Source organism: Marmota flaviventris, chromosome 9, assembly GCF_047511675.1.
Source record: "Marmota flaviventris isolate mMarFla1 chromosome 9, mMarFla1.hap1, whole genome shotgun sequence".
In the NCBI taxonomy this organism is placed as follows: domain Eukaryota; kingdom Metazoa; phylum Chordata; class Mammalia; order Rodentia; family Sciuridae; genus Marmota; species Marmota flaviventris.
The window spans coordinates 64,094,250-64,117,890 of record NC_092506.1 but is presented as its reverse complement, the minus strand read 5'-3'; the positions used below and the strand labels follow the sequence as shown (position 1 = coordinate 64,117,890).

Sequence of the window (23,641 nt, the reverse complement as noted above, 5' to 3'; positions counted from 1 at the left end):
CTTCTTTCTCCAATATTATCAAAAGTATTTTTTGTGCTACTTATTATTCGTAAAAATTTGATCACTGTGGATGCTCCTCAGTTTACTTAATCTGTCTCTAGATAGCTATTTTCAGTTATAATAAACATCTTGAACTGTTTTCAGGAAGTTGTAAGTTTTCAGGAAGAGAAATTACTAAATCAAAGGCAAATGTTCATATAAATCTATTTCAGAGAAGAAACTGAAGACTGTATGAACTTTTTGTGTAAGTACTTTGAAAACTATGAAGTATTGGATGAATGTAATAATAATAATGGTATTATCATTATTTCTAAAAATCCATATTGTATTGGACTTACAAAAATGTTAGGTACCTGGTATAAATCTCGGAATATTTTCTATAAACAAAATCACTCATATAGCATCCTGTTTGCAAATCGTATCTTGGAGAATCCTAAAATTCTTCAGATCATGTTGTAGTGAATCAAAAAACTTGATGCTTCAACATCTTTAGCAATTAGGGAAATACAAATCAAAAGTACACTAAGATTTCACTTCACTCCAGTTTGGAATGGTAACCATAAAGAACTCACACAATAATAAATAATGGAGAGAATATGGGGGAAAAGGAACACTTTTACACTGGGATTGTAAATTAGTACAACCACTATGGATACCAGTATGGAGGTTCCTCAAAAGACTGGGAATGGAATAATCATATGACCCAGCTATACCACTCACTGCTATTTATCATAAAGATTCAAAGGTAGCATACTATAGTGATACAGGGAAACCTATGTTTAAAGCAGCAGAATTCACAATAGCCAAATTATGGAACCAGCCTAGGTGTCCATCAATGAATCAATGGATAAAGAGAATGAGTTACATCTACACAATGGAGTTTTATTCATTCATAAAGAAGTATGGAATTATGTCATTTGCAGGAAAATGCATGGAACTTGAGAGTATTATGTTAAGCAAAATTTAAAAAATTCAAAAAATCAAGGGTTGTATGTTTTCTCTCATTTGTAAGCTAGAGAGAAAAAAGAAGGGTGTGTATGTGTGTGTGTGTGTGTGTGTGTGTGTGTTTATGTGAGTTCTCATGAAAACAGAAGGAAAACTAGTAAATATAGGAAGGAGACTGGGTACTAGGGAATAAAATTGGCCAAATTATTGTTATATTGTGTGCATACACAAATACTTAACAAATTCCATTATTATGGATTATATCTTTCCATTAAACCATTTCATGTACTTTTTTTAAATCTATGGATGACAAAATTTCATTCCTTTCATTGTCTACCTAAGTTATTTAAATACAAAGTGCTAGAATGAGTTTACCATGTAAAAGATATACATACACACATCTTTTAAACCAACAATTTATACAAGTATCTCTATAGAACTATGATTTGGGTATATTCAGAGATAACTGTGGGCCTGTTAGAGAAGATAAAGGTTTTTTTTCTCTCTCCTTTTGAAAAAGATAAAAAACTAAAATATAATGTGATCGGAGTTCCAAAATCTAGAACTTCAGATCTACTGTGCAACCTTTCTCTAAAAACTACAGACTCTGGGTTTTGAATCAGAAGACCAAAGTTTAAGTTCGGTCTCTACCATTGGACAGATCTGTGTGACCTTGGGGTAGTGCACTTAATTTCCCAGAGGTAGATTCTCTGTCAGCAAAAGAGGATGACAGTAATTCTACATCTCACAGGGCTGTGGGAGCCTCTAAGAAAAGTGTCCTGTACAATAGTTAGTTATAATTATACTGGTATTATTATCTGTATTACTATTATAATGAGCAATGGAGAAGAGATAAAAGCTTGAGCTGCAAAGACCTATCTACCCTGCTTCAGCCATATGAATCAAAACCTGACTTAGTTTCTATTCTCAAAGGGATCAGTAGAACAAAGAGACGTGTATTTTTTATTTTAGTATCTTGGAAACATAACATCAATTTTTTTTTTTTTTTTTTTGGCGGGGAGGGCAGGTACCAGGGCTTGAACTCAGGTGCACTTGACCACTGAGCCACATCCCCAGCCCTATTTTGTATCTTATTGAGAGACAGGGTCTCAACTGAGTTGCTTAGTGCCTTGAGGATGCTGAGGCTGGCTTTAAACTCATGATCCTCCTGCCTCAGCCTCTCAAGCCGCAGGGATTACAGGCGTGTACCACTATACCTGGCCAAAATGTCAATTTAAATTTTTTTTTTTTATAGTTGTAGATCAACAGGATACCTTTATTTTATGTGTTCATTTATATGTGGTACTAAGGAGTGAACCCAGTGTCTCACCCATGCTAGGCAAGCGCTCTGCCACTCAGCTCCAGCTCCAGCCCTCATAACATCAATTTTTAATTCAGTTCTAAAATGGCTTCACTTTATTATGAGCTAAAAATAGCTTCATTTACTGATAGCAAACAGAAAATATACAGCTAATTGTTTTAGAGGAGCCCCAGGAATGCTATATTCCACTTGATTAAAAATATAATATGCCTGAAAATGGTACCATGGCTTAGCGTAGGAATGTAGATAGAGGCAGAGAGAAGGGGACTTTAATCACTTACGAACAGAGTCTGGGTTATGTTTTCAAGAGGTTCATGGGAGAGACGATGACTGATTCATGTGTGTGCTACCTGCAAGACTCCCTCATGCTACCTCTGCCAGGAGATTCACCTACCCCTCTCCTTTCTTTAGAAGAAAGTGTAGACTTTCTTCTAAAAGCTGTCTTCAGTCTAGCCTTCTTCCTACAGACATAGACTTCTTTAATATGACAAGGGAACTGAGAATGCTTAAGAGGGCCAGGTGGGATGTGTGGCAAGGTGGTAAAATCAGAGAAGTCAAGGCTGGCATAAATCTATGACTTAGCAAATCTAACCCTCTTAGCTGGAAGGCATATACGTCATTTCCTTAGATCTTATGTTATCTGGGGAACTCTGCAGTCTACCAATAATTTTTAAAAAGGCCTTTTTAAAAAATTAAAAGTACATTTTTATTCACAAAAGAAATTAAATAGCAAATAGACATGAAATACATGAACTTAACATTCACTAATAAAAAGAGCTATAAATATAAACATAGATATTGTCATATGAAAAAGGTTAATAACACAAAATACTGGCAAGAGGACAAAAAACCGGTATGTCAAACTCTAATTATATATTCTTTGACCCATTAATTAGGTATTTATTCTAAGGAAATAAGTGAACACACATGCAAATATCTAAGTGAGTAGGATGCTTATTCACTGCAATGTTGTTCACAATGGGGAAACACTGGAAATGATCTACATGTGTATCAACAAGGAAACTGTTAGATAAATTATAGTACTTCCATAGAATAGAATGAAATACAAGCAAAATTTTATATAGCTATATTTATCAACAGGAAAGTCTTCACAATAGAGTTAAATGAAAAAAAGCAGGAAGCACAATAGAATGCATAGTATCACACCATTTATGAAAAATGTTATCTACTTAACCTATGCATATTTGCACAGATATTTAGAAAGACTTTCACTAAACTATTAACAATGGTTACTTCCAAATAGTGGCATCTTACATGATTTTTATTTTTTCCTAATGATTTTCCATGTTTAAAATAAATTATACTGAGATTGAATCATTCACTTAATAAAATATAATTTTTATTTTCAAAAATGGCATGAAAAAATATTACCTCGACACTAAAGGTTCAACAAGAATGCATATGGTATCTGGATACCTTTTCTTCTGTATACAAAAGTAATCTGATGGATGTAGCTACTCCCCTTTATGTATTCACTCTCAAATTTTGCCTGTAATCTCTGTTCACATATTTTCAATTTGTGAAATATGGGATTTCTTAATCACAATGAAAATGTGAAGTTAAGTAATTTATCCAAAACCACATAGCTAGAATGAAGCAAGTGGGATATGAACCCATGTGGCCTAGATCCAGAGTACCTGCTCTTAATCACTTGCCATGTTGCCTTTATTTTGGACTCTCGCTTGCTAAATTAACATTCATTAAATTACTGATTTTATTGTCACTGAACCAAGTCTGAAAATTGTAAATGTTCTTCTCTAAAAACACCAAAATTTACACACAACAAATTTTGAGTTTATTTTTCCAAATGTTTTTTATCTAAGCTATAATGATTACTTTGATGCCAATTAAACCAGACTAAATTCATTTTTAAAATATTTTTTTTTAGTTGTAGGTGGACACAATACCTTTATTTATTTTTTTTTATTTTTATGTGGTGCTGAGGATAGAGCCCAGTGCCTTCTACATGCAAGGTGAGCACTCTACCACAGAGCTACAACCTCAGCCCCCAAATTCATTTTTCATATAGCTCATAATTCATTTCATAGAGCTTAATAATAAAAATGATAGCTAGAATTTATATCGCACCTCTCTGAACTAAGCACTGGATATTTCATTTCAGGTGACATGCATCTTTAAATATTTTCTTCCCAGCAAAAGATGTCACTCACGGTGGTGCTTTGGAAAAGGCCAATCTAGTCTCATTACTGAACAAGCAAAAGGCTAAAGTGAATCTCTTAAAACAACTAGATAAAGGAAGAGATACAGGTTACCAAAGATGCTAAGCCAAGTATGGTGCTAAATTTACACTTAGCTTTTAAATAGCCACAGAAAAAAGGAAACCTGTTATATAATGTGTTTCCTTGCTGTCTGATAACAGGAAAACAGCAAGTGTGTTCCCCTGAACTTAGAGTCAGATGATTAGGGTCTTAATTTCTTTGGTCGTCTAACTGCTGTGTAACTGTGTGTAAAAAATTCACCCTTTAGAGGCTTGGTTTATCTAAATGCAATATTTCTTACACTTTTAGGACTTTTAAAAAAATTAAAGAGATAATGTACCCTAATATAAGCTATTTAAATATGTTACAATTGTTCTAATTTTTATTTGTAAAAATGTTCTTGGGATTGGATTTCTAGTTTCAGTTTTTAAAGTAGAAAAAAATGTCCAAAGAGTTAAAAATAGTTTTATTTTACCAATTTATCAGTTTCTATAGTTGAAGAGTACAGTGATTATAACCAATATAATATCAATGATGTTTAGTAAATTGGTTAATGACTGATGTCTTTTTTAAGAAAAATATTTATTTTTTAGTTGTAGTTGGACACAAAACCTTTATTTTACTTATTTTTATGTGATGCTGAGGATTGAACCCAGGGCCTCACACTTGCTAGGCGAGTGCTCTACCGCTGAGCTTTCAACCCCAGTCCAATGGCTGATATTTATGAAAAAAACAAAAAACAAATTATATATAAACACCTAACCAATGATTTCAACTACAAAAGATAGTATGTTATCCTTTTAAATACAGACTGGATACTTTAGAAAACTACCATATATATTCTTATCTCAAGTCTATTTAAAATTCAACACACACACATAAATGGAGAGAGAGAAGTGGATGGATGAATGGATGGATAGATAAAGTTAATTATCAACCTTTAAGGCAGAAAGTACAATTTTCTGGCTAATCCATTCACTACTTATTCTTTCAACAAATATTTGTTTATTTATTTTGTAGTACTGGGGTTTAAACCCTAGTACTGGGGTTTGCTAGGCAAACACTGTATAACTGAGCTACAGACCCAGCCCCCCAGGGTCTCACTAAGTTGATCAGGTTGGCCTCAAACTTGTAGTCCTTCTGCCTCAGCCTCCAGAGTAGGAGGATTAGAGGGGTACACCACCATGCCAGACCCAATGAACATTTCACACCTGAAACATGCCTGGGAGCTCATCTAGACCATACTTAGGTCCAGGAATAACACCGAAAAATCCATCCTTCTGGGGCCAACAGTGGTCTGCCCAAACCATCTTTCCTGTCTTCACCATTAAGGTAATCTTCTGCTCTAACCAGGCTGGTCGAAACATACCCTTGGCAGTCTCTCCTCTGTGTGTTGGTTCCCTTCCTCTCTCACTAGCCAGATATTTTTCATTCTTGAATTTCCAGTTTGGATATCATATCCTATGAAGCATCCCTCTTCACATCAGTTTAATAGTATAACAACAACAAATGGCAACTATCATTCACTGAGTATCCTTTTTTGTGGACAAAACCTCATCTACAATATTATCTCAATTAGCTAAGAAAAAGAAAAAAAATTTGGAAGATCCAGAGGGTGCCTGTGAGTGGTGGGGTTATGAACAAATTCAAAAACCCTACCTTCTTTTGTACTTTTTATAATTTCTATAGTTGGCATACATTATCTTTGAATTTAGATTCCTTTTTTCAGTACTGGGGATTGAAAAATCCAGGTCCTCATGCATGCTAGGCAAGTGCTCTACTACCAAGCTATGCCCTCAGTCTAGAAATTATTATTATTATTTTTGAATATCTTTACTTCTTTTTTTTTTTTTTATGTGGTGCTGAGGATCGAACCCAGGGCCTTGTACATGCTAAGCGAGCGTTCTACCACTGAGCCACAACCCCAGCCTTAGAAATTATTTTTTTTTTAAAGATTTTTTTTAAGATGGACACAATATCCTTATTTATTTATTTTTATGTGGTGTTGGGGATCGAACCCAGTGCCTCACATGTGCAAGGCAAGTGCTTTACCACTGAGCCACAACCCCAGCCCATTTATTACTTTTTTTTTTTTAAAGGATACAGGATGCTACTAACATAAGGGTGGACATAACAGATTAATGGGATAGAATTCAGAGTTCAGAAATAAATTCTCACACTTTAATTTTGCCATGAGTGTCAAGATAATTCAATGGATAAAGAGTAGTAAGGAGTAGTCTTTTCAACAAGTGTTTCTGGTTCAACTGGGTATCTGCATGCAAAAGGAGAAACATCCCCTTTTTTATACCTATAGAGGTCAATCTGAACTGTCAATTTGATTGGATTAAGAGGTTTATGGGTGTGTCAGTGAGGGTGTGTCCAGGAATGATTGGCACATGGGATAGTCAACTGAAATGGAGACCCTCCCTGTGCATGGGCAGAGCTGTCCAATGACTTGGATGAAATAAAAGTTGGAAGAACAGGGAAGCAGCAATAGAGGCAAGCTGGATTCTTCTTGAATGGGTTCTTGATTGCTGTGGCTATCATCTGAGGATATTGGACTCTCATACCTTCACTCTTCTTGAATGGGTTCTTGACTCTCATATCTTTACTCTTCTTGAATGGGTTCTTGATTGCTGTGGCTATCATCTGAGGATATTGGACTCTCATATCTTCACTCTTCCAAAGTAGACTCTGCCAGTGATTCTCCAGAAGCCTTGGGTCTCGGATTAAGGTAGCACCGCTGATCCCTCTAGTTCTAGCTACTAGTTCTTCCAGCTCTCCAGCCTGCAGATGGCCACTGTGGACTATCCAGCTTCTGGTCCCCTAAGCCAACTAGTAAGTCCACTTTTTATAATTATACTTCTTGTTTATTCTGTTCCTCTAGAGAACCCTAATACAATACCATACATAAAAATCAATTCAAATCAACCACAGTCCTAAAAGTAGAGCTTAAAAACTACACAGAAAGCCTAAGAGTAATTATCTGTAACCTTGGCTAAATATTCTTAGATACAAAAGCACAAACAAGAAATGAAAAACAGATGAAATTGGACATCATCAAAACTATAAACCTTTGTGCTTCAATAAATATGATCAAGAAAATTGAAAAGGGATGGGTTGTAGCTCAGTGGTAGAGTGCTTGCCTAGCATGCATGAGGCACTGGGTTCGATTCTCAGCACTGCATACAAACAAATAAAATAACAACTAAAAGAATTAAAAAAAAATTGAAAAGATAACCTGAAGAATGGCAGAAAATAGTTCTAAATCATTTGTCTGAAAAGAGAACTTGTATCTAGAATGTACAGACACCTCTTTGGATTCAACAATAAAAACAATCCAATTTTAAAGTGGGTAAAAGGTCTGAGTAGATATTTCTCCATATAAGATAAGTAAATGTTTAGCTGAATACTTTAGAAAGTGTTAGGCATCTTAGCTATTGGAAAAAAATCAAATCTTTGAAATCACTTTCATTTAAATCTTCCATTTTATCATTCGTTGATTTCCTTTGAGTGATAAACTTACTCCACTCATTTTTGAAAAAATTTTTTGCCAAATAGAGGAATAAAGAAAGACTCTGAATGGGCATAGAGAGTCTTTTTAGGGCAATGAAAATGTCCTAAAATTGTGGTGGTAGATGCATTATTTGGTGATTATACTAAAAACCATTGAATTTGTACTCTGAATGGGTGAACTGTATGATATATTAATTACATTGTAGTAAAGCTTTTTTTTCTTTAAATTTTTTCAAACTGTAGCACTTTTTATAAAGAACTTCCAATACATTAAATGGCAAATTTTGTAGGCAGCAGGGAGAGGGGGCATTTTGACTATAAAACATCCTTGGAATGTGTATTCTTGATTCCCATAAGAATTACAAAAATAAAAATGCATTTTCTCCCCATGTGTCATATACATTGGACTATATGTTGAAGAAATACATTTCAATTTAAGCTTGTGGGTGTAAATTGGCATCAATCCCTTCTAAATAGCAGTGTGCTAAATAGTGTGGGCCCTAAGAGTGGCTAGGTTTTAGAGAAAGACCATGTCCTTGGCAAAATAAGGGTTGTTTTGCCAAGAGAAGCTACTTTTACTTCCTATGAAGACTTAAAATAACTTACAAGGTGGGGGTGGGGGAAGATAACAGAGCCAAAGTAAAGAGCTCACGAAATCCTCAGGTTTTACTCCTAATTCTACTTAACCCATAGTGTCAGGAGTTCAACTATAAAATGTAGACTTGTCTGTGCCCTACCTCGCAGGATTATAAGGTCCAAATTTAAAAGAAAAGGAAATAATGTTAGTAGTGCTAGTGGGATATAACTGAGTTTGGCTTTAGAAGATTTGGTCATGAATTTTCTTTGATAATAGCTGAGTTGACCTAGGGAAATTAGCATTGGAACAGCTCAATTTCTTACCTCTTCTTATTTGTTACAGACCTATTCAACACACTTCAGAGTCTGAAATGAGCTTCATGCATAAAAGTATACCAAAGCCTTAAATGTAAGTCATCATTGTCATTTGTAAAGTATACCTTTCAAAGTATTAGCCCTGTGCTTTTAAGAAAGGAGTGAAGAGGCCCAATTTAAGAAAAGCCAAAGGCAGTAGGGAACAATCCTCTGGGAGCTGCCAGCTCTGACTTGCACTGGCAAGCATTACTGGAATTCAGATTGGCAGGTCTCTTATATAATGTTCCTACATTTGGGGAACTGACACATGTGTCTTGGTTTATCAGACTATGAGCACTTGAGGGGGTTTATAGGAAATTTCAGGGTGGCTACATTCTCTAGGAGAGCAGTTTTCAAACTTTTTTTGTCTGAAAATCCCTTTATACTCTTAAAAATTATTGAGGAACCCAAAGAGCTTTTTGTTTAGGCAGGTCAAATATATATTAATATTTATCATGTTAGAATTAAAATTAAGAAACCTTAAATATTTATTAATCCATTTTCAAAAAACAATAGAAACCCACTACTTGTTAATACACATAATATTCTAATGAAGAACAAGCATATTTTCCAAAAAGAAATTTAGTGAGATAAATGACACTGTTTTATATTTTTGCAGTCTCTTTTGCAATGCCCAGGCTTAATAGAAAACAGCTGGAGTTTCATGTTTACTTCTGCATTCATTTTGTTACCATATGTTGTTTTGTAAGAAAATCCTGCTTATACAGATTATAGTTGGAAAAGAAAGGAAATTTTTTATAGTCTTTTCAGATAATTGTGGATATTCTTCTTTGATACTACTCCCAAACTCATCAAGTAATAGACAGTTTTTATTGGTTAGCAGCAAGGAGAGTCTAAAACCCCATAAAAAACTTTCCACATCTAATACATTAAAATTCATTGGTCTACAAAATACATTCTACTGTCATGTATAACTAAAAAGAACAAATACAAAATAAAAAAAAATCATTGGTCTTTCTTGCAATTCAAAAGAATCTTCACCCATCCATGATTTCACAACATCATATACCGGTCATTTGGAAGACACTGGCTCACTGAATTTGTGTGTATGTGTGTATAATCTGATATATTCTATTATAAAATATTTAAGAATCATATGTGTTTATATCACTACTAATATTTCCAAAAACATTTTTAAGAACTGGAAAGCTATCAATCTCATGGTGGCAAATGCAAATGTTCTGAAATTCTAAGTTTCACTTAAATCTTCAATTTTATCATCAGTTGATTTCCTTTGAATGACAGGTTCACTTCATTCACTTTTGAGAAAATGTTCTGCCATATGCCTTAGATGGAATACCCAGAGTTTGGCAGTCATTCTCTGAAGCAAAGGTAATGATGACTCCATTAAAAGGCTGTTATTCAGTCAGTAACTCAGTGGCTCAGAGCAAAGCAAAAGTGCTTTCTGCATACTTGCTTTTCACCACAAAGAATATTAAAAAGCTGGGCATACCAGGGTCAATATTTAATATAATTAATAATTTTTACTGCTTCAATGTGGACCATCTTAAGTGAAAATGATTTTAAAAATATGAGTTGCAGTGTTACAGAAGATAAACACCACCAGTGGTGTTGAGTGCCTCTACTTTGATTTATTCTAAGGGGCCAGTAATTTTTGTCAGTATCATTTTGTATTATCATGCAAATATCAATACAATGTAACAGGCAAAAATGTCTTAGTAATATTATAAAAATAACCCTGTCCTCTGGGACCTCCAGAGAACCAGGGGCAATTATATTTTTACTCTAAAGAGAAAAGGCAACCTTTGTCACTTAGCTTATGCACATTGGCATGCTCATGTGGAATACTCTGAAAATCTACTGCAAGTTCAGCTTTAACCTCAAAAAACACTTAGCTTCACTGCACCTGCTTGTTTCACTTTATTCAAGTGGTGAACTAACTTAATGCATGTACATATGGCCAATTCATCCTCAAATTAAAAAGGCATTCACAGTATGGCATGAACTGTAATAAGAACTATACATTTAAGACAAACCCATCACAGTTCTTCACATTATAAGATAAATCTCCTAGTTATTTTCCTTATACAGAGCATCCTTGTTTTTTCTTTTAGGGCTGAAGATTGAATCCTAGCACACTTGTATGTGCTAGTCAAGTACTCTGCCATTGAATTAAGTCCCCTAATACTGGGGGCAACCTCAATGCATCTGAAAAAGGCTGTTTGGAATAAGTGGCAACATTTTAAACTCTCACCAGCATAAATATGCCCTGATAGTTACCATCTTAAAAAGCAAAATAAACATCTCCACAAAACTGATTAAAAAAAAAATACCCCCCCCCCAAATCTCCCTTTATTCCACAGTCCTATCCAGTTATGAAGTCATAACTGGATATAGTCGATTACTCCTTTATTCCAGAAACAAAAAAGTTCTTGTCTTACTTTCCATATTATTACTCTTTGCTCATTTTCTCCCCAGCCAACTAGTCATTTCTTGGTCTTTGCTGGTTTGTCCTCCTTCTTTCAGCTTCTATGTGTGATTTCGTGAGGCTAAATTCCACTGTACGTATCCATCTGTATCTCTCTCTCTCTCTTCAGCTCTGCATTCTACCCCTGGTTAACCTTGTTTGATTCCATGGATTTAAATAAGATCTTAGGTTGATGACTCCCAATTTTCTAACCCTAGTACTGACCTACTCCAGATCCTTATATTCTGTTGTTCACTTAATGATTCTATTTATTTCTAAAAGTCAACTCAGTTTAACAATTCCAAATCAGATCTTCTGATGTCCTCTTCCCCAGTTCCATCTTCTGGAACTCATCTCAATAAACACAATCATCCAGTTGCTCATATATAAAACAGAAATCATTTTTTGATAATTCCTTTCTCTGTCATCTCCCATATTCAATCCATTTGCTCATCTCCCATGATATATTTCAAATCTGCTTATTTCTCTCCATCTCTACCTCTACCATCCTGGTCCACATCTCCACCAATCCTCCTCTCATCTTCTGAAATTGCTTCCTGACTAGTAACTTCAATTAAATTGTAGTTGCCTGCAATCCACTACAGCAACTAGAGTGATCTGAAGACACAAATCAAATCATTCCTCTCAGAAAATTTAAATCATTCATTCAATAGTTTCATTTGTATTTAGAATAAAATTAAAATTCTTTCCCTGATCTCTAAGGCTCTGGATGATATATGCTGCCTGCCTACCTCAGCCTCTCAATTACAATTAAGTCCATAAATCTGCTGTGTCTTGACAAGACCTTTTCTACTTCAAGGACTTTGCCCTTGCAGTTCCAGTGGCCTCAGGGAACTTTCTATTCCCTAGCTGTTCACATGGCTGGTTCCCTGTCATGTTCAACAGTCAATTCCTCAATAACACTTATTTGACAACTTTATCTAAAGTAGGTCTGTCTTCAGACCTATATTCAATTAATTTCTACTGCAGGACTTATGGCAATCTAAAATAATTTTCATTATTTAGTGTTTTTCCAGTTAAATTATATGTTTAATAAGTCAGGGATAAGAGCTTAATTGAGACATAATTCACATACCATACAATTCACCCATCGAACATATATAATTCAGTGGCTTTTGGTATATTACAAAAATCATGGTAAAATAGATAATACAAAATTTATTATTTTAACCATTTATTATTGATTATCTAAACCATTTTAGTGGCATTAATCACATTCTCTATGTTATGCAAACATCATCACCATATATTTCTTAAACTTTTTCATCACCTCAAACTCTATAACCATTAAGCAATGGTTCTCCCACTTGCTCCTTCTCCCAGTACTCCAATCTACTTGTCTGTATGCTCTTGTCTTCTCTAGATATTTCATGTAAGTGGAATCATATAATACTTGTCTCTTTGCACCTAGCTTATCAGTGAGGCAGGCATCTGGGATCTTGCGTGTCTTACAACCTAATTAGGCATACACAGCTAGCTTATAGTACATGCTCAATAAACAAAAAACAATTTTAAAAATGTATTTTTATTATATATATTTAAGACACAGCACAATGTTTTGATACATATGTAAAGACATACACAATACAATTGTTACAACAAATTACATACTTGTCACTTTCCAGTTAACTTTTCTGGTATGGTGACAACACCTAAAATCTACTTTTACTAAATTGTAAAAATACAATATTATTGACTATAAGTCTCATGAAGTATATTAATGCCTCTGTTCTTAAGGAACTATCTGGGAATGTCATCTTCTTTGAACTACACATTTAGGATGGAAATATATACAACAATGAAGCATGTAAAAGTAAGGGAATTTTTTTGCTGAGCCTGTTAGATTATAGTGACGGAGGTCAAATCCACATTTGTCTTCAAATTCATTTAACATTATCTGTTCTTTATTTCTACAGGGTGATGATAAGGATCATATAGAGCCATATGCATATTCCTTACTAACTATGAGGAAAAAGGATTATAATTTTTGTTATACTACTTTTTATGCTCTGGGAATTAAAAGCAAACTATTGTTCTATATGTAAATTCTAATACAATATGCTTAAAAGCTTACTGACAATTATGGTAGTACCTCATTTCTGAATCAATGCTAATTATGCCATGTCTGAGTTTTGACAGGATCATTTCTATATTATTACAATGTCAACCAATAAGGAAGGCTATTTCCAAATGAAGGGGCTGGCACTTGACACATTAGTGAATGGTGCTCAAAACAAGGCATTTGCTTGACTCACTTTCAATATCTGATCCAGCACATATATACATACCTTTAGTCAGCAGTGACATGAAGAAGGCAAGCAGGCCTGATCAATGCTCCCTGCTCTTTAAACAACACTTGAGGATTTCTACTTGAAGGCCTGTCTTTCCAAGCCTGTGCTTTCAAAACATGGGCTGGACTGATCCCAAATACTGAAGTAACAAATATTACTAAATTCTGTCATTTCCTCTACCAAAAAGTGATTTTACTACTACTTCTGGTTGTGATGAAAGGCCCTATTGACTATTCAAATCCTCGACCAAGTTATGGATGCAGTATTAAATGACTTCACTCCTTTTTCTCTGGCACTTTAACACATGCCAATGCTTTCATCCACCTCCACTAAAGTGGCTTATAAATTACTGAGGTGGGGCCATTTTAATAGTATGATTTGTTCACATCTCTAGAGATGAGGTACAAATGAAACTGGCTGAGAAGACAAACTCCCCTTTGACAATACACATTAGTATACATAAATAGACCTTCAAAAGCTGGAAATATCTTATTGCTGTAACACTTGGTTAGGAGTCACAATAATTAATGGTTCTTTGATTTGTTACAAATGAAAATGTGAAAAAGTGGTGGTAGTAAGGTTAAAGACAAAAAAAAAAGAAGCCTTCCCCAAGGTCACAAATTTGAAAGATCACATGTTTGACAGAAGTTTCCATCCAAATATTTAAATTGGAAGTTTACTGTCCCCTCCTTTTAAAACTGCCACAGGGTGGTAAAAAGATACTTGCTTCCCATGATGCAGAGTGGCTGATCTATTGATCTTAACACCCTCACATTCAAATCTCTCAATTTACAAAAAGAATGGAGAGGATTCAAAGTTTCTAGAAACAATCCAGTTTTTAAACAGATGTATAAAACTTGTTGAGCATATCTGTGGCTTTGGACTAGTTAAGGAGAAAGTCAGAGACTACTTGGGAAGTTCTTCCAAGTGAGATCAAACAGTCACTAGAGCCATGAGTCTGGTATGCAGGGCTCACTTCCTGTTTCCCATTGCAAATAGACTCCATTTGGTCTTGCTCCCAAAGCAAGCTGGGCTATTCTCAGTTCCTCTCTATACCATTCTTTGCATTCCTACTACGCCCTGAGAAGAAAGAAGGGTGTAGTTGCATGTGTATGTATGTCTGCATGTGTGCATGCATATGTGCGTGTATGAAGCTGGGATTTATGAGGAAATCCAGGCATTTTGGTAGGGGTGAGTTTCACCTGGAAGCTTCTGACAACCTTTCAACCTTAGGACAAGGACCTAAGGGCACAGAGCAAGAAATGGAAAACAGGGCAGAAAAAAACTTCTGAACTCAAACAGAACTTAGTTCTACTAAAGAACACCAATTTTGCTCCCAGACTCTGCACCCTGTTGCATCCAAGTGCTCTTTCCACCTACTGACTTCACTGGAGGTGCCGCCTAATTGACTTACTAATTTACTTCATCTTCCTTAGTGCCGTGTTCTTTAGCAGTTTGTCAAAGCACTGCCTTTTCCATGGTATGACACCACTGTGATCAGCACAGCTAGACAGTCTTGACATTAAAGTCCTGCTCTTTGACTGAAATACTTATCTGCCAAAAATGGAGGAAAGGAAAGCATCTTGTGGGAAGAACAGCACATGAAAAGGTGAGTCATGGGCCAGAGACTGCACAAGATTGTGTGGCTGGAGGGAGGAACATGAGTGAGAGGGAAAGTAACAGTAAAAGCAGTGTGACTGAAGGGACACTGAGTATGGGGTTATGAAGCAAGTGATTTTAATTGGATTACAAACTAGAAATTTGATCCAATTTCAAGAGGACAGCAATCTTAATAAAAACCAGATTTAAAAAATGAACATTAAATTAAGGTTGGTTGAGGGAAGAAAGGCATCATATAGAGGTATAATTCTAGGTTTATCAGACATGAACAAGGAAATTGTTCAGTAAGATTATAGATTTATATGAATAAAAGGTAACTTCAGCTCACAGAAGCAAAAGCATCACAAATTTTATTATTTCCACAAAACTGAAAGGTCTAAGGATATAGCTGATAATATCTCTAAATAACAGCTAGGCTGAGGGTATCCATCCATGTGATAGTCCAATTGGAAGGATGTCCTAATGAGAACAAAGCACTGAAACTGGTCTTTCTTGACTACTAGAAAATTTATGGAACATCTACCTCTTGAAGTACAGCCAAGTGTACTAAGGAAATGCTACGTATTTCTTTCAGAAAAAATACAAACTCAGGCATCTGATAGTCTCACTATGGTATGTGGAAAGACATTATTCAATTGAGTTACAAACTCATGTGCTGTTGAAAGAGCCACAGAAATCCAAGATGGATTGGAAGGAACATATGCTGGGTCTTTTCCTTTGGGTCCTGGATAATGAGTATGACATGGTATGACACAACAAGACCATTAAGGACTTGCCAAAGGCACTAAACTTTTACTCCATAAACAAGAAAGCAAAATGAGTCCCTAGAAGTGGTCTAAGAAAGCTATTACCAATCAAGCTGCAGACCAGGAAATTATAAAGTCCACACATTCAAGTACAAGTCCACCATCAAGTAAGATCATAGAAAAGGGCTTCTGAGTTTAGCAGGATTCCAACTGGTACCCATTGATTCTGTGTCTTCATTACAAAGGCACAGAATAAGACTGTGGCCAAAAAAGAAATTGGCATTACTAATGTAACTGGTTAATTAAAAAGGGTCAATCACAATACTTAGTTATAAAGAGAGTTAACAATCCAAAGCAGTCAGAAAGGAGAGAATAAGAATGGCTTACCTGTGCTATATTTTTGTTCAGAAGATAGACACCATAATCAAATTGTAACTTCTCTCCTCCTTTTGGATACAGTGGAAACCTAAGAAAAGTAAAGAAATTGTAAAGATAAGAATTTTCCAAAACTAAGTAAATACAACCTCCTAGTTGTTGACAGAGGCTGAAGTTACTTAGATGTAGCATAAATATCTCAAGATTGTACTAAATCACTTAGGTACATTCACTGCCATCTACTAATATCTTCATAATAATAGTCAACTCAGAATAATGGCTTTCTTACAAAGGAAAAACTAAAAAGGTCACCTAACAAAGCACTAATGTATTAAGAAAGTGACCGTCTAACTCCAAGGAGTTGAAGCCACCAGCTTCTACCAAATGCCATAAGCTTGCCACCCTGAAGACTTAGATCCTAGAATTTCTTTCCTCTAATACCTTGAACCTGACATCTCAACTTTTACTAAATAGTAGAGGAAAATTAAGGGAAAAATCACACTTAAAAGCAAAAATTCATCACATTTACAGTGATGGCTACTAGGATACAACTTCTCCAGAGCAATGCACTCATGCCATAAAACTTTCAGAAATGACTTCACCTTAAAAAAAAAAAAAAATATATATATATATATATATATATATATATATATATATATATATATATATATATATAAATAATAGATGGACACAATATCTTTATTTTATTTTTATGTGGTGCTGAAATTGAACCCAGTGCCTCACACGTGCTAGGCAAGCGCTCTAACACTGAGTCCCAGCCCCACTCCATGACTTCACCTTTTGACCTGCCTCACTGAAGTAACGAAGGGATGAAATCTGGATCTTCATAAAGATAAGAAGTTAGTTTAGGAAATAAGTTTTCCTCACTATTTCCCTTTCCTCACCTCTGCAAATGAAGAAGAAATGGTTGGTATACACCTATATTCATTTTTAAGATGTATATAGACACATTTTTTAAAGGTATTGTTACGCTATGACTATACATATTGGTGGGATTCACTGTGACATATTTGTACATGCACATAATATAATTTGATCAATTTCTTTCCCCAGTACCTCCCCTTTCTCCTTCCTCTATATTCTCCTTTTCAACTCTACTGGTCTTCCTTCTATCTTCATGAGGTCCTTTTAAAATTCCTCTCTAACTTCTCCATATTACAGAGAAAATATGACCCTTGACTTTCTGAGTCTGGTTTATTCTGCTCAACAAAGTACTCTGTACTTCCATTCATTTTCATGCAAATGACAAAATTTAATTCTTTATACTGAATAAAATTCCATTTTGTGTGTGTGTGTGTGTGTGTGTGTGTATGGAAAGAACATATGCTTGGTCAGCCCTGACATTAAAGTCCTGTTTAATTATATGTATACACCACAGTTTCTTTATCCATTCATCTGTTACAGACATCTAGGCTGGTTTCATAATTTGGCTATTGTGAATTTTGTTGCTATAAACATGGGTTTGCATATATTGCTACAGTATTAATTCTCTTGGAAAAATACCAATGAATAGTACAGCTGGGTCACATGATGATTCCATTTGTGGCCTTATGAGGAACCTCCACTATGGTTTCCATAGTGATTATACTAATTTACAATCCTATCAACAGTGAATAAGTATTTTCCCAACATTCTCATCAGTATTCATTATTACTTGTGTCCTTTTAAAAAAAGGTTTTTATATGTTCTTTTTAGTTATATATGACAGTAGAATATATTTTGACGTATCAATTACTTGTATTCTTGATGATTGCTATACTAACTGGAGTGAGATGAAATCTCAGTGTACTTTTGATTTGCATTTCTCAGATTCCTAATAATACTGAACAGTTTTTCATGTTTTGTTGGCCACTTGTATTTCTTCTTTTGAGAAATGTGTATTTAATTATTATTCAGGTTACTTCTTTTAGTGTTGTTTTTGAGTTCTTTACATATCCTAGATATTAATTTTCTGTCAGAAGAGTAACTGGCAATGGTTTTTCTATAGACTCTCTTCACACTCTTTTCTTCTTTGCTGTGGTTGCACATACCTATATTCTAATCAATTTTTTTTCTAATTTTTAAGATCAAGCATTAAGTTTTATAAAATGAAACAGATTTCTCTATTAACAGGTCAATCGCAACTTACACAGTATCACAAAGAAAACATTTGTTCCCTTAGATTTGCAATATGATTACTCTCACAAATAAAATAATCTTATTGAAATGAATGGTAGATGACAATTAGCAGATATTCTTAATTTTAAATGTCTCAATTGCCTGAGGAAAGGAAACATTCTATAAAGCCTGGAGGGTAGGATTTTCAGGGAAAATAAAAGAGAATTTAAAAGCTTTATATTAAATCCTTAGGAGTTGACATTTTATAGTATCCAAAAGGTGTATCTGTTGTGCTATAAAATTATAAGAATTGGGCAATAATTAAAGGCATGAACTTCAGACACTCATTAAGAAGATATGGCTTTGTCTTTAATTGAAACAGTAGAAAATAAATTAAACATGTGGTTTGGCCCCAAACTGAGATGAATAAAAATGACAGAAAGCAAATTCAGGATAAGCAAAATGCAACACCAGGTTTTTGCAAGGTGTCTGGGAATCATTCAAACTCATATCGGGTAGCGTGGACAGAAACTACATGTTTGCAAAGACATAACAACAGGGGAAGTTCAAGGTATCCAATGGAGTCCCAAAACTTCTCAGTGTTCTGTACTGTATAGTTGTTATTCTATAAGCCATCACAGGTAGCCTGTCAGAACAGTGCTCCAAACCCGAAGTTATCCTCATTTTCCATTATAAATCCAGAAGCTGTTTCACACATTGAAAGGGTAAATTGAGATCAGCACACACTGAAAACTGAACCTCTACATATACTAATAAATTTATTTTACATTTGACTTTATTATACTTCACTGGAACTTCTTTATAGAAAGAGCCTCAAGTTATAAGTGTAACATTAAAACAAATTTGAAGAGTGATTAGAGCCAAAGGTTCAAATAGGCTGCTAAGAGAAGACCAAATATTAGGATGGAGTTCACATTTTATGATGCTTTCAGATTCTTAATGGGTCCCTTTGAATTGAGCAACTTAATTGTAACTATCACATATTCATCTTTCTTTCCAAAAATACACGGATTCATAGATTAAGCAATATGGAAAAATAGAATTCATTTTAAAGGGTAAAACCCATCACTATCAGGACACAAGAAACAAATAAAAGAATTTTATTTCAACTCTAGAAAAAGAATTACATTAGCAAACTTGAGAAAGTTTAAATAAGAATGTGGTTATATAAGTACAACTAGAAAAATGTCCTTAACACAAAAACAGGACTCATAAAAGGAGAGTATTACATTAACTGGAGAATGACTATATAGTTCCTATTAATACATGCAATATAATTTATTAATACTATACCCAAATGGCCAATATTGTTACTTTTCAAATTAAATTAAATTTCCAAATTATTTAAAAGTTCACTGACTGGACATGGCAAAAATTATGAAGTGGAAAGCAATAAATAGATTATATGAGTGAAAGAAATCCATCTGAGACTTTCACTGTATCTGATGCCTGGTGGGGAGGAGGTTGCAGACCCCCAAACCTAATTATTGGAGCCCAGCTGGATCTATCCCTTTTAAAAAATATTTTATTTAGACACAGGGTCTCACTGAGTTGCTTAGGGCCTTGCAAAATTGCTGAGGTTGAACTCCCAATCCTCCTGCCTCAGCCTCCGGAGCTGCTGGGATTACAGAAGTGCACCACTGTGTCCAGCTACTATAATTATCTTATCATTATGGACTACCAAATTGGCCTAGGTCAGTTTACAACTCTTTCTTTTTCTAGTCAATCTAAGTTTCTAATTTTACACTTACTGTGTGATTATTTAGTTAATATACGCCAACCTTAGTATACTGTTGGCTCCAACAGGACAGAAACAGGTTTTACTTTGTTCCTCTTTTACCCCACTGGTTCTGTCTAGCACTGTTACTAATAGATAATAATATTTTTTAATTAAAAAATAGATGACCCTGTCTCTAAATAAAATATAAAAAAGACTAAGGAAGTGACTCAGTGATTAAGCACACCTGGGTTCAATCCCTGGTGCAAAAAAAAAAAAGAGAAAGATTATGTGTAAAAAAGATTTGGAGTGCTTTAGTATATAGCAATTCAATAGGAGTAAAGAACTGTGACGTGACAATCAAAAAAGCTAATGTGATCCCAGGCTTCATTAACAGAAGCAGAGTTTTGTAACAGTGTTACTATTACTTAAAAGAAACTGATCTGCCTTGGTTACCTACATGGTAATGGAAGAGACATGACCTCATTATTAGGTCTTCAAGGATAAATGTAGTATTCCTTCCATTTCCTGAGTCCTTTAGAGAAACACACCCAGGATGATTAGGGAAATGGGAGCCATATATTTTCTTTTGCCCAGACTAATTTTTTAATAACAACTTTTCTCTTTTACTTACTCAGGGCTACAGTGACAATTTTTACTCACCTTGTTTTTTTTTATATATATAGTGATTTACCAAGTTGACAAGCCATTTTCCTTCTGAAACACTCTTGTCTCTTCATGCCCATTGCCTCTCTGGATAATTCTTTCATGTGGGAGGTTTCCTACACACTATAGGATGTTTAGCAGGGCTGGCATCCCTGTCTACTAAAAGCCACTAGTACTAGTATCCTACTCCCAACTGTGATAACCAAAAATGTTTCCAGACATTGTCAGATGTTGCCTGAGAGGGAGGGGAAGGGTGATAAAATTGTCTTCAGTTGAAAACAACCGTCAAAACTCTTACTAATTTGATTATTATAACATCTTTCTAGCCAGCACCTTTAAGCTGGTTCACTATCCATTATCACTGTCAGATTGATTTGAGGCAGTCTAGTAGGTTTTTTAAAATTAAGTTATGAGGGCTGGGTTTGTAGCTCAGTGGTAGAGCACTTGCCTAGGATGTGTGAGGCACTGGCTTTGATTCTCAGTACCACATATAAATAAATAAAATAAAGGTTCATCAACAACTAGGAAAAAAAAATAAATCACAACAGAAAAGACCAAGTTTTTCTACTCTCAGATCCATCATTTACTTGTTACATGAACTTGGATAAATCATAACTAACACTCAGTTCTCAAGCTGTAAAGTAGGACATCATCTTTCCCGCTTCCTTCACAAGTATCTTGTGAGGATAGAACAACATAAAAGACTGAGAAAGTGCATTGATACTGCAGAGCATGATAAAAACATGAATTATTTTCTCTCTAATGAGACTTCTTATCATGTCAACTTTTCAGCCCTGCTTTCTAATCAGTTATTGTTTTAAATTACAAATCCTCTGCCAAGCTTTCAAGGCCTAAGTGATCTGATCTGTCTGCCCAATTTGTCTGCCATCTTTAGCCCTAGTGTTTTCTTCAGTTTCATGATCAGACCAAGCTCATTTTTCTTTCTCTGCCTTTGCTGACTTCCTGGAGATGCCCATCTTTCTTTCTTTCTTTCCCTTCTAAGTACTATACCAGCCTTTATAAGATCTAGCTCAAGTCTACATATTCCTTTTAAAAATTCCTTGACCACTCTAGGCTTCACTGATTCTCCATTGACCTTCATGTTTCCTAATGCCTAGTGACTGGCTGCTAGTCATTTTCTTATGTGTTCGTTTGGTACAATTTTTTTATTTTGGCTGCTTCACATTTTATTTGAGTGCTGTGTCACACTTAAAAAAGTAACCAAAGGGGCTGGGGATGTGGCTCAAGCGGTAGCGCGCTCGCCTGGCATGCGTATGGTCCGGGTTTGATCCTCAGCACCACATACAAACAAAGATGTGTGTCTGCCGAAAACTGAAAAAAAAATATTAAAAAAAAAATTCTCTCTCTCTCTCTCTCTTTAAAAAAAAAGTAACCAAAATAAAACTGGAGTATCAGTCAAAGAACATAAAACTCACTTTGAAAGACATTTTTCAATGTTTCCCAAAAAAGTCCCCCTGAAACAACTACAGTAAATTATGAGTCAACTCTGGTATGTTTGGAGATTCAGAAATTAGGATAGATTGTTATATTAATACCTACTGGATTCCTACACTTAGGAAATTAAGAAGACCACTTCTGTACCTGGTGAGATGATCTATTAATTTGAAGCAACCAGATCTTAGCTGGCTTTGCTAAATCTTAAAGCTGCATGGACTCCATAAAGAAGCAATTAAAGAAATAGACAAACAAACCTCACTCAATCCTCCAGCGGGGGAGGGGGGGGGGAGATAAGTACAAAAGTTTAGGAATGCAAAATGTGACCAGCAGGCTGCTATGCCTCTCTCTAATCTTACCTGTGAGAGAGAGACCTGACCAAAGATCAATTACCAAATCAATCCAGACTAAACTGAATCTCCACACAGAATTATTTAGCTTCAAGAGATAGTCAAACTAAAGAACCTGACACTAAAAATGAACCATGTTTTACTTTGTCAAGGAAAAAAAAATCAATTTCCTCCTAAGCTGTGTAATGCCACTGCTACTCATTGCAAATTGACAACGGTGCAGAGAAACCATAAGGCAACGTCACGGGCACACAAGAGGAGAAAGGCTGGCTGTGAGGGTTTCACTGGGGACTGTCAAAATATTTAAGCATCTGTTTCTGTGTCAAAAAAAAAATCATACTTATTAACCAGGCCAGAATGTACTCTTTAAAAAAAAATAAGCCATTTAAAAAAGAACATTTTCTAAGCCAGGTCCAAAAAAACCAAAGGTCAAATGTTTTCCCTGATATGTGGAAGCTAACTCACAATAAGTGGGGGAGAGGACAGATATTCAGTAGATTAGATAAAGGGGAAGGAAGTGAAGGAAGGGGGATAGGGAAAGGAAAGACAGTGGAATAAATTTGAAACAGTTTTCCTATGTACATACATGAATATACCACAGTGAATCCCACCATCATGTACATCCATTAACAATGGGGTCATGGGCTGGGGTTGTAGCTTAGCAGTAAAGCGCTTGCCTAGCACATGTGAGGCTCTGGGTTCGATTGTCAGCACCACATAAAAACAAATCAATAAAATAAAGATATTGTGCACAGTTACAACAAAAAAATAAATATTAAAAAACACAATGGGGTCCTAACTAGAATAAGATATATTATGCTTGTACAATTATATAAAAATAAACTCTATTGTCATGTGTA

At 35.0% G+C, this 23,641-nt stretch overlaps 1 protein-coding gene across 3 annotated transcripts in view; it reads right to left on the bottom strand.

Annotated features, from left to right (window-relative positions):
* The window catches only part of Uvrag (UV radiation resistance associated), a 327,505-nt gene that overhangs the window by 54,952 nt on the left and 248,912 nt on the right, over window positions 1–23,641 (bottom strand). For all 3 annotated transcript variants that reach the window (XM_071616501.1, XM_071616500.1, XM_027942640.2), the window contains exon 13: window positions 16,467–16,545. In XM_071616501.1, the coding sequence (XP_071472602.1) occupies window positions 16,467–16,545 (79 nt within the window). The remainder of the gene's footprint in view (window positions 1–16,466; window positions 16,546–23,641) is intronic.